Source organism: Pecten maximus, chromosome 5 (genome assembly GCF_902652985.1).
Source record: "Pecten maximus chromosome 5, xPecMax1.1, whole genome shotgun sequence".
NCBI lineage: Eukaryota > Metazoa > Mollusca > Bivalvia > Pectinida > Pectinidae > Pecten > Pecten maximus.
The window spans coordinates 20,027,935-20,040,917 of NC_047019.1; the positions used below are offsets into that span (position 1 = coordinate 20,027,935).

Consider the following 12,983-nt stretch of genomic DNA (forward strand, 5'->3'; position numbering starts at 1 on the left):
GATAGCATCTTACAACTAAACCACAGATAGGCAGATAGCATCATACATCTAAACCACAGATAGGCAGATATCACCTTACATCTAACCACAGATAGGCAGATAGAATCTTACAACTAAACCACAGATAGGCAGATAGCACCTTACATCTAACCATAGATAGGCAGATAGAATCTTACAACTAAACCACAGATAGGCAGATAGCACCTTACATCTAACCATAGAGAGGCAGATATCACCTTACATCTAACCACAGATAGGCAGATATCACCTTACATCTAACCACATATAGGCAGATATCACCTTACATCTAACCACAGATAGGCAGATATCACCTTACATCTAACCATAGAGAGGCAGATATCACCTTACATCTAAACCACAGATAGGCAGATATCACCTTACAACTAACCATAGATAGCATCATACAACTAAACCACAGCTAGCTAGGCAGATATCACCTTACATCTAACCATAGATAGGCAGATATCACCTTACAACTAAACCACAGATAGGCAGATAGCATCTTACAACTAAACCACAGATAGGCAGATAGCACCTTACATCTAACCATAGATAGGCAGATAGCATCTTACAACTAAACCACAGATAGGCAGATAGCATCTTACAACTAAACCACAGATAGGCAGATAGCATCTTACAACTAAACTACAGATAGGCAGAAAGCACCTTAAATCTACATAAACCAGAAAGAGGCAGGCAGCTATAGCAGTTTACAATTATCGAAACCAGAGATCAGAAGAAAGCTGCTTAAAACCATGGTAATAACAGATATGCAGTATGCAGAACATCTGAAACATGTGATATGCGATTCCAAATTACCTCAATTAACGTTCAAAGAAATTGTCAATTCCATGTCCTCAGCCATATTTACAATTTTCATTACAATATTTTGCCGAGGCATTATTATATTGTATTGACGAAGCACAAATATCTTTAAATCTTGAAAATCATCAATATTGATTGTCATTATCGTTTGCATGGATAAGAAAATCAATGACTTCAAGACCAAAATGAAATCCAATATGAGGTATTTTCATCTCACATTGCCTTTAGCTTTATATGTAAATTACTAATATCTCTTCATAGTTTCTATATTTGGTCAATATTTTATTAGAATTCTTGTTAAAATGATCTCAAAAATAAGCAAACAGAAATCAGGCAGAGATAAAAAGTCAATAATAGCAATATGTTGTGTTTTTTTAGTTGTTTTTTTATAAAATTTGGTACAAGATAACTTTTTAAAAACAGAATTAAATTTATTGTTGATAGTCATGGCTTGAAATATAAATCTAAGAGTCACAATCATGGTGTAAAAACATGAAAATCTTACAGAATACAATCCATGTTTATTATAGACGTTTAGGTAGAAAAGTGACAAGAAACCTGATTAAAGTGTATAAAGCTTAATTCACAGACAATAATGAGAACCCTCCATTACGTCCACGGAGACATTTTCACCTATTGCCAACGACAGGGAGCCATTACCACGGTAACTGGACGCAAAGATCAATACCATGCAAACACTAAGCCCTGATCGTTGACGATCATGTACACTGCCAATATATCAACGGTCTGCCCCGCTCGTGTTCTGTACACATCACACAGTGTTTAACCAAATAATAATGATAATTGGATTTAACCAAATATAGATTTCCTATCCACAGGCAGTCTCCTTTATACACTATTTCAAGTTGATCATATTTAAACTTCTTTTTTTAAATAGTTCACTAGAAGACAACAGAAAGTCAAATTCTATCAAGCATATCAACCAAAGACAGTGGGCAACTTTTCATATTGGAAAATTTCAAGCTAATGAATTTCACAATTTAAGGTCATTGATCAAACCGGAACCTGGTCTGTCATTAAAATGACTCAACTGAAGAAATGCTAATTTGCTGCCAACATGCGTAACAAAATTAAATTTTATGTGTGCTGTTGTTACCTTTACTCTGGCCGTTCTGATCACGTAACACTGTACAGTCCTCTATCGTTCCAAATGGTGCAAACATCATTCTCACATCATTTTCTGTGCATTTCTTTGACACCATCCCAACAAAAAGTTTTCTTTCCTCTGAAAACATAAGAAAATATTGAACCTCATTAACAAACCAATCAAATGTTACTGTCAAATCCCAAAATTGCTGCACTATAACAAGAGACACAAAATGAAATGCAGATTGATATCATCAAGATTTTGTATGACAGTCATCTGTAAATTTCTTCCATTACAATTGCTAGGATTTGTTTAGTTTATTTATCTATCTTTCACAACTTGCGTACAATACCATTACACTGTTTTGGCCTTGACCTATAATCTGCCTGATAGTGGTATTCAGTGTTTTGGCCTTGACCTTCATCTGCATGATAGTGGTATTCAGTGTTTTAGCCTTGACCTATATTGGGCCTGATAGTGGTATTCAGTGTTTTGGCCTTGACCTATATCTGAATGATAGTGGTATTCAGTGTTTTGGCCTTGACCTATATCTGCCTGATAGTAGTATTCAGTGTTTTGGCCTTGACCTATATCTGAATGATAGTGGTTTTCAGTGTTTTGGCCTTGACCTTCATCTGCATGATAGTGGTATTCAGTGTTTTATCCTTGACCTATATTGGGCCTGATAGTGGTATTCAGTGTTTTGGCCTTGACCTATATCTGAATGATAGTGGTATTCAGTGTTTTGGCCTTGACCTTTTTCTGCCTGATAGTGGTATTCATTGTTGTAGCTTTGACCTATATTCAGCCTAATAGTGGCATTCAGTGTTTTGGCCTTGACCTATATCTTCCTGATAGTTGTATCCAGTGTTTCAGGCTTTGACCTATGTCTGCCTGATAGTGGTATTCAGTGTTTTAGCCTTGACCTTTATCTGCCTGATAGTGGTATTCAGTGTTTTGGCCTTGACCTTTTTCTGCCTGATAGTGGTATTCAGTGTTTTAGCCTTGACCTTTATCTGCCTGATAGTGGTATTCAGTGTTTTGGCCTTGACCTATATCTTCCTGATAGTGGTATTCAGTGTTTTAGCCTTTGACCTATGTCTGCCTGATAGTGGTATGCATTGTTGTAGCCTTGACCTATAATTCGTCTAACTGGTATTCAGTGTTTTCACCTTGACCTATTTGCCTGTTAGTGTTATCCTGACACTTAAGATCTACCAGTGACAGAAATTGTTTATTATGGTTATTAGGGTACTACCAGGGTGTACCAATAAACTTGTTATTATTACAGTATTAACATTTTTACAAAGGAACCATAATATCACTACAAGCATTAGAAAGGCTATACACCTGATAAAAACTAACTATGCACAGATTAATTATACATAAAGAACAACATATTTGTTTCAGGGCCAACATGGGTAATTAGCTGACATAGGGCAAAGAGTGGAAAAGGAGCTATTTAAATAATCTAATTTTTGTTCTCCCTGATATTGAAAAGAAACAACAGTGTCCTACTTTTTCTCACCCCTATCCAGCACTGCTACTTAAGAAGACATTCTGTTTTTAGTGTAAAAATAGAAATAACCAATCATTCTGAAGATGCAAAAGAAAAAAAGAATACAACCAATATACATCTTCAATTTATATATACAGAGCAACCCGCTTATTTGCATAGCCCTTTTTCCATGACAAAATATGCAAATAACCGGAGTATTCGTATAGGCGGAGTTGGGTTTTGGCCCCTCTTATACACATGTAGATCATCAGGTAGGTACTCAAAATGGGCGCTATATGATTGTTTACGTTATTTGCATTAAAAATATATTTTCAAAAAAAAACATTATTTAAAATATAACAGTAAATACGAAACACATGGGTTGTTATTCTTTGTAGTTGTACAAAAATTTGCATACACTTCATCGTTTACTACTTGTCACCGATTCTCTGGGTCCGATATCAGTCATACACGCGTGGGTTGGCACTACGATGTTCAATAATCAATATCATCGTTTCAATTAACATTCATTATCGTCTCGAGATGCGTTGAGTTTCCTGCTATGAGTATATTAGTTGTTTGATCATAAATGATGAACTGCTGAAGCAATAGACTGTCTTAAATGACCGTGACATGTGTATCGTCGTTTGGGTTTGTTTTGGAAAATGGCGCACACACAAAAAGAGTTATCGTTCATTACACATATGACCCCACAATGCAACGCGCCGAGTAAACAATCATGGCGATCGCAACCTGCCTCAGCGAGTGTTCAAGTGCACAGAACACAGCTAGGTTTGGATCGATGCTGTAATAAATAAACAAATCTCATCAAAAGATGAGGTATATAAATATTTCATTCAGTAATTCTTCTGCACATTGCTACTGATATGGTCTGGATAATAACTAAATGTCGATATCGATGCATCGAACGTAACCTGTATTGACGAAGTGTGAACCAATGATAAGATAACGTTGTACATCGTGTCGAATCAATATGTAAGTTAAAACACATTTCATAAAACTTTTATTACGGGAAAATCACAAAAATACCCTAAAATCAATTAAACTTTTCGATTTTTTGGAATTTTTATATGCATATAAGCGCGAGTCGGTGTTTTAGTCGATGCAAATACACGGGATTAAAATACAAAGATAAAGAAGAAGAAAATCGGGACCCTGAGAATTTTATGCAAATAAGCGGGATATTCAAATAACCAATATGCAAATAAGTGGGCTCCTCTGTATATATATTCATGTTTTAGAGTAAAATTTTAAAGAATAATTATAGACTTAAGACCGGGCTATCCTTTACTCTCTAATAATCATCCAAAAATCTAACGAGTTCACCTTATTATACTTGTATGAATTGATACATATATACAAATTACTTTAATTCATGCATTATTATACTTGTATGAATTGATACATATATACAAATTACTTTAATTCATGCATGTGTTTTTATCATTAATGAGTCATGTGTATTACTCCAAGAAAAACTTTAATCTTTAGCCAATATTTGAATTCCATTTTTTCCTTCTTCATGTGCATTGCCTTGAAGTTTTGCAGACTTATGTTTTACTATTTCAGTTTAAAATCTAATCATGACAAGCATATACTGTGTATTTGAATGTTCAATTACAATGATCCAGACTTACTGGAGACAAATTGTTTGAAATATCTTTTAACATAAAACTTCATAATTTTGATATTGTCATACCATCAATTTTAAAAACATTTCATACATGAAAGCATCTGATGGAGTAGCAAAACTAAAGTTCTGAACTGACAAATTGAAAGTACCATGAACACACATGTACGTATTATATATCATGGAAGAAGATGCAGCTAGACCTCTTGATAAAATATGTCTATAAATCTGATGCTGAACACACATGTACGTATTATATATCATGGAAGAAGATGCAGCTAGACCTCTTGATAAAATATGTCTATAAATCTGCTAGCATCTAACTTCACATTTGGAAATGGTTTCTTTCAAAACATTACTGGTAATTAAATTCCTTTATGTTTGATCTGAACAAGAATACATGAAGAACATCACTGGAGATCACAGAAGCCTGGAGAGGTTGAACTTCTGACCAGATGTCCACTTGTCTTACACAGGGAAGGTTGTGTAGTTGTGGTGAGGTTGTAAATCACACACACACACCACCTCCATCCTCCTTACTTATCCTCCTACCATCAGATAGGCATGTTTCCGTGACAGAAACTACACCATTCCAAGGGTCATTTGGTGCAAAACTGCTAAATACCTCAAACCTCCTTCTAACAAATATTTCTCATATGACTGCATGCTTTCAGTCATATAATCAGCTACCCAAACAAGTAAATCCTATTATGGTTTTTTTTATTATTTTTATTAATTTTGATGTATGGAATCTGTATTTCTGGAACAGGATTTAATCATATCACTCTGTAATTTTGAGCAGTGATATATTTTTTTTATTTTTTATTTTTTGCTCATTTCATCCTATGAGGAAATTAAAACAGAATCTCTCACAATGGGGAGTACTTTTAAAGTTTCAACCTAATTTGCAATGAAGTTTTATTTAAACTTCTATTATGAATTTTCAAAAAAATTGCCTATTTTGATATTGCATAATCTGGAAAAAGACATATGATACAACATAATCATAGTTGCCTAATCTATAAATATACATTAATTTTGTGAATAAACAAGTTTTTTACTTTTATCTTTTGATTGATGTAAAACAAAAATTTCAACAAGAACACAAGTTTTAAACTTCTTCCAAGATCACTGTATATAAAAGCATTAATGGAAAGTCCTGCTATTTCCAATGGAAAATCCTCAAGTGAAGGGAGACAAAAGTATCAAATGATGAGCGCAACACAACCTTGGTTTGTTTCCCCAAAGGTATTAAATTGCCACTTAATATAACTGAATTATCAACGAACAGACGATGTGTGCATGTTTAGTGATAAGCAAATAGCTGTGTTTTCCATCACTGCAGCTTGTTAACACAGAGTGAGGAAAACACACATGGCAGGTCTTTGCAATCTTTCTTTCTATGGAATATTCAACCATTTCATTTAACAAAATCTGTTATGACTTCTAAATGCATCATTAGGTATATAATACTCCATTTCCCTATCCTAAACGCATCATTAGGTATATAATACTCCATTTTCCTATCCTAAACGCATCATAAGGTATATAATACTCCATTTTCCTATCCTAAACGCATCATAAGGTATATAATACTCCATTTCCCTATCCTAAATGCATCATTAGGTATATAATACTCCATTTCCCTATCCTAAACGCATCATTAGGTATATAATACTCCATTTCCCTATCCTAAACGCATCATTAGGTATATAATACTCCATTTTCCTATCCTAAACTCTTCATAAGGTATATAATACTCCATTTCCCTATCCTAAACTCTTCATAAGGTATATAATACTCCATTTCCCTATCCTAAACTCTTCATTAGGTATATTATACTCCATTTCCCTATCCTAAACTCTTCATAAGGTATATAATACTCCATTTCCCTATCCTAAACTCTTCATAAGGTATATAATACTCCATTTCCCTATCCTAAACTCTTCGTTAGGTATATAATACTCCATTTCCCTATCCTAAATGCATCATTTGGTATATAATACTCCATTTCCCTATCCTAAACTCTTCATAAAGTATATAATACTCCATTTCCCTATCCTAAACTCTTCGTTAGGTATATAATACTCCATTTCCCTATCCTAAATACATCATTAGGTATATAATACTCCATTTCCCTATCCTAAACTCTTCATAAAGTATATAATACTCCATTTCCCTATCCTAAACTCTTCGTTAGGTATATAATACTCCATTTCCCTATCCTAAATGCATCATTAGGTATATAATACTCCATTTCCCTATCCTAAACTCTTCATAAAGTATATCATACTCCATTTCCCTATCCTAAACTCTTCATTAGGTATATTATACTCCATTTTCCTATCCTAAACGCATCATTAGGTATATAATACTCCATTTCCCTATCCTAAACGCATCATTAGGTATATAATACTCCATTTTCCTATCCTAAACTCTTCATTAGGTATATAATACTCCATTTCCCTATCCTAAACTCTTCATAAGGTATATAATACTCCATTTCCCTATCCTAAATGCATCATTAGGTATATAATACTCCATTTCCCTATCCTAAACGCATCATTAGGTATATAATACTCCATTTCCCTATCCTAAATGCACCATTAGGTATATAATACTCCATTTCCCTATCCTAAACTCTTCATAAGGTATATAATACTCCATTTCCCTATCCTAAATGCATCATTAGGTATATTATACTCCATTTCCCTATCCTAAACGCATCATTAGGTATATAATACTCCATTTCCCTATCCTAAATGCATCATTAGGTATATAATACTCCATTTCCCTATCCTAAACTCTTCATTAGTTATATTATACACCATTTCCCTATCCTAAATGCATCATTAGGTATATAATACTCCATTTCCCTATCCTAAACTCTTCATAAGGTATATAATACTCCATTTCCCTATCCTAAACTCTTCATTAGGTATATAATACTCCATTTCCCTATCCTAAATACATCATTAGGTATATAATACTCCATTTCCCTATCCTAAACTCTTCATAAAGTATATAATACTCCATTTCCCTATCCTAAACTCTTCGTTAGGTATATAATACTCCATTTCCCTATCCTAAATGCATCATTAGGTATATAATACTCCATTTCCCTATCCTAAACTCTTCATAAAGTATATAATACTCCATTTCCCTATCCTAAACTCTTCATTAGGTATATTATACTCCATTTTCCTATCCTAAACGCATCATTAAGGTATATAATACTCCATTTCCCTATCCTAAACGCATCATTAGGTATATAATACTCCATTTTCCTATCCTAAACTCTTCATAAGGTATATTAAACTCCATTTCCCTATCCTAAACTCTTCATTAGGTATATAATACTCCATTTCCCTATCCTAAACTCTTCATAAGGTATATAATACTCCATTTCCCTATCCTAAATGCATCATTAGGTATATAATACTCCATTTCCCTATCCTAAACGCATCATTAGGTATATAATACTCCATTTCCCTATCCTAAATGCACCATTAGGTATATAATACTCCATTTCCCTATCCTAAACTCTTCATAAGGTATATAATACTCCATTTCCCTATCCTAAATGCATCATTAGGTATATTATACTCCATTTCCCTATCCTAAACGCATCATTAGGTATATAATACTCCATTTCCCTATCCTAAATGCATCATTAGGTATATAATACTCCATTTCCCTATCCTAAACTCTTCATTAGTTATATTATACACCATTTCCCTATCCTAAATGCATCATTAGGTATATAATACTCCATTTCCCTATCCTAAACTCTTCATAAGGTATATAATACTCCATTTCCCTATCCTAAACTCTTCATTAGGTATATTATACTCCATCTCCCTATGTTCAGTAACCTGGATGAAGATTTGTTGTTTCTAACATTGAAGATTCCTCAATGTTTTTTAGCAATAATGATGTAAACTATTGAAGATGCCTCAATGTTTTTAACAATGATGAGGGAAACTACTATGTTATTAATTAAATAATTATCTAACATACCATTTCTTTTTTCACTGTCAGCAGGTTTCATCTGTATTGGATGGTGCATCTGGAAAGATAAAGATATTGTATATTAAATACACAGCAGTATAAGTAGGTATATATAGAATGCTCATTTTACAATGAAACATCAAGTTATAACTTACAAAACAGTTTGTAACTTTGAAAAATCAAATGAAGATAGATATCCAGGCTCTTCCTATTCCTCCATAATGTTTTAATCAATCTTTAGTATTTAATTTCTTCTGCATGCATCAGGTTTCCCTTTTTATTTAACAAAGCCAAGACCTCATCAATTAATGACCATAAATTAATTTTTCTAATGTCTCTCCTTATTAGCCAACATCTTTTGCTACAGGTAATTTACTTAACCTTAGACCAGAGATGGTAACAGTGACCTAATTATGACAGAATGCATACATCTGGGTGACACAGGCATACTTCAAGCTTGATTATATAATTAAAATATGTTTTTGATGGTTTCAAAGTCAAGACATGGACAAGATATGACATCAGAAGAGACAGTTCTAATCCTTTAATAATGGGACATAAAACATGTTATCAATACATGTCTGAAATCTAATTATTGGTTACTAATGATGGAAAAAAATGTATTTGTTTGGTGAATTGCTGTTTCAACAGTCTGCATCATTTTGAGGAGAGTCTCTTTTGTAGCTGATGGTGGCTACCTTGGTACCCCCCTAAACAGTATCTGCTAATCCCAATGCATGCTAACCACAGCTACTGGGATTAAGTATCTTGACAATCCTCAAGGACACAACCATGATAGCACAGTATGGTCAGTGATCTCGACTTTCTGAGAAACACAAACATGATGATCCAATTTAGGGTTTGACCAACACACCTCAGATTCCAGATCCTGATGAAAATTGCATTGCCTACTACTGAATGCATTTCCCTACACAGATTGTTGACAACTTACGAAGCAATTAACTTTCCTCTAGTAGGTAAATTAATTCATATTCAGGTCAACACACAAATCAAGGATTGTTTGGATAAACAACTTAACAGTGACAGATTAGGAGTCAATGAAGACTCCAGTTAATATACATCTAATTAGATAATGTTATGCTTTTAAATATAAAGTGTGGAAATTCAATTGACAAGAATAATAATTCGACTAAGCAAGATAAACATCAGAGAGAACTCAATCATCCAATTTTACATGAACATACAAGAAACATATTTTGGAAACAATTTAATTGATCCACAAACACAGTATTAGAGAAAATCATTAGACATATAGTTTTGTTTGACATGAAGAATGGTGAAAAATTGGTAGCTCAAGTCTCTGTGGATTTAAACATAATAAATAATTGATAGACAAACAGAACAAGGTAAAGTGACAGGATTTTACACCGACTGCTTGGAGACCTGTCAACACATCAATATGTTGAGAAATCTACTGCAATATTGATAGCCTGGCGCTACCTCATGCAGTTCAATTTGATTCTAGAAAGGAGCGATGAGAAACGGTCGGTGATCCTCATCATTATAACATCTCTGCAAACCATCAGGAAAGCTGATACAGAGGGTAGCTACTAAATGTCAGAGTTAGGGCGTTTAAACATTAACGAGCATCTGAAGGCCTGTCCAGGTGTATCTCAGGTAACTCCTGCTACCTTACAGGTGAACAGCATTAAAATACCAGTAAACACATAACATGTGAAACCTTTCAACACCGACAGTTTATATCACTATTTAAACCTGGCAAAACCTCAGTTACAAGATGTAATGGCCATTACAAACATGTTCTTCTACTTTTTTTTGGTTATAAATAATTTGTGTTAGAAAAGTTTTGCATCATAGAAAATGAAACATCGCTATAGATACTAGTAGTATAGGCAGGTGTACAATGGTGTTGCCTTTAATTACCAATTATTTTTCAAGTCTGCATTTTTAACATTATCACAGCTGAACAACTTGCATTGAGGTGAAATAAATATATTTGCCAAAAATCCACTCAAAATTGCCCCTACACAAAATATTTTATTTAAATTCAATATTTTGACTGTGGTGATTTTTTTCAATCTAATTTAGTCAGTCTTTTGTTTCATTTCCTTTAGTTTCTACAAATCCATTTCAACCAAAACTTCAGAAATGAAAAACCTGACAGTGTATATTATCATTTATTAAAACAAAGAAATATGACATCAAAACAAATTAAAACTATAATAGAAGAGATGTAAAACAAAACATCTCCCCTGCCTGCTTTCCCCAACTAACACACAATCCATTAATACTGGTCTGTCTTGAATTATTTGGCTTCTTTTTTTCCCACCCACAATACCCATAAATGTCACAACTTAAGTATAGACTTTTTTAGTGTATCACTCAGTGGCAATGTTAAAAATTGCCTTCTTAACCCTTTGCCACATGTAAGCGCCTCTGGACGCCTTTACCCCTTGCCACATGTAAGCGCTTCTCGACGCCTCTGCATTATCTCCATGTAAGCGCTTCTCGACGCCTCTACGTTATCTCAATGTAAGCGCCTCTCGACGCCATGCCGGTTCGGTAAACTTAGACATGGAAAATCCCGTGATTGAGAGCGACACCTATCTGGAAATCCCTGATACTATTTTAAGAAGATATCAATGCATCGACCAATCAGATTTGTAAACGTCATTCATACGAAAGTTTTTGAATAAATTAACCTAGAAAGTGTGAGTCATGAGTGTAGAAAAGTGTGACAACAACGAGGCGTGATGGCGGCTGTGGCTACGATTTTGCGCGACGTTTTTGACGACGATGATGATAATTTAGAGTTCGATGGCTTTGGACCTGAATACATTGAGTCAGATATTGATCTTAACGATGTTCTAAATGAACTGTCAACAGATAACGAGTCCGAAAATGAGGACGAACGGCGACTAGTTGTACCGCCGCCATTAGGTAATGTTGACCGAGATTTTTCGCCGATCACAGTAAATGATTTTGTTAGGGAAACGGGGCCAGTACTTCCAGAAACTTTTGATTTTGATACTGCAAGTCCCATTGATTATTTCTACCTTTTCTTCAATGAGAATCAGTTTTCCACCATAGCTCGACACATTAATAACTACGCTCGCTGGCATTTGAAAAACGAAGGTAGATTTGACCCGAAATGGTCGGATACACATTCCTTCGTCGCGACATTGGATATAAAATATTCTAGGCTTAAGCCTGAACTGTTGAAATATTCTTGTGAAAACTTTGAAAATGCAGTTTGTTTCATTTGGGAGTTAATGATGAATCATTTCATGTACAGGAATTCAATGAATTATAAATTACATTGTCAAAATATTTTGAAATTTTTCTGTTCTGTTTGTATACAGCTGATTTCGTGGTTATGTGTTGTTGGTTTTATAAAGAAAATAGCACAGAATTAAAATTTAAGAAATTCTGAACATAATTGTAACTTACTAAAAATGTCTAAAACAACTATTTCACTTTTAAAATTAGGTTTAGAAAAATTAATCAAAACAAAGCTTAATTTCTCAAAAACTGCCATTGAGATGGTGTATATATATTTCAGTCAGCGCAATAATGTTGCATTGCAACAATGTATCTTTGCACTATTGGCACAGAGTGCTGAAGTGTTATAACCTGCATGTGGCAAAGGGTTAATTCATCACATTATCAATGAGGAGATTCAACACAAAATCAATTAGTATTACTGGAGAATGCACAGGATGAGTATGTATAATATTACATAGGATAAATTGAAATGATTTTATGGAATTTTGAACAAGTTAATCAGAATATTCACAAATTGGTTCCAATGTGATGTTTTCAAGGTATAACTAGTAGCAACTTGTAATATGTAACACATTTTATCATAACACACTACTGGTTTAAAT

The 12,983-nt window shown here is 33.8% G+C and overlaps 1 protein-coding gene across 13 annotated transcripts in view; it reads right to left on the reverse strand.

Moving 5' to 3' along the window:
* Positions 1-12,983, reverse strand: part of LOC117327453 (CUGBP Elav-like family member 2) — an 87,374-nt gene that overhangs the window by 38,913 nt on the left and 35,478 nt on the right. For all 13 annotated transcript variants that reach the window (XM_033884446.1, XM_033884444.1, XM_033884434.1 and 10 more), the window contains exons 4-5: positions 9,124-9,172; positions 1,964-2,092 (exon numbers count right to left, since the gene is read on the reverse strand). In XM_033884446.1, coding sequence (XP_033740337.1) covers positions 1,964-2,092; positions 9,124-9,172 — 178 coding nt within the window. The remainder of the gene's footprint in view (positions 1-1,963; positions 2,093-9,123; positions 9,173-12,983) is intronic.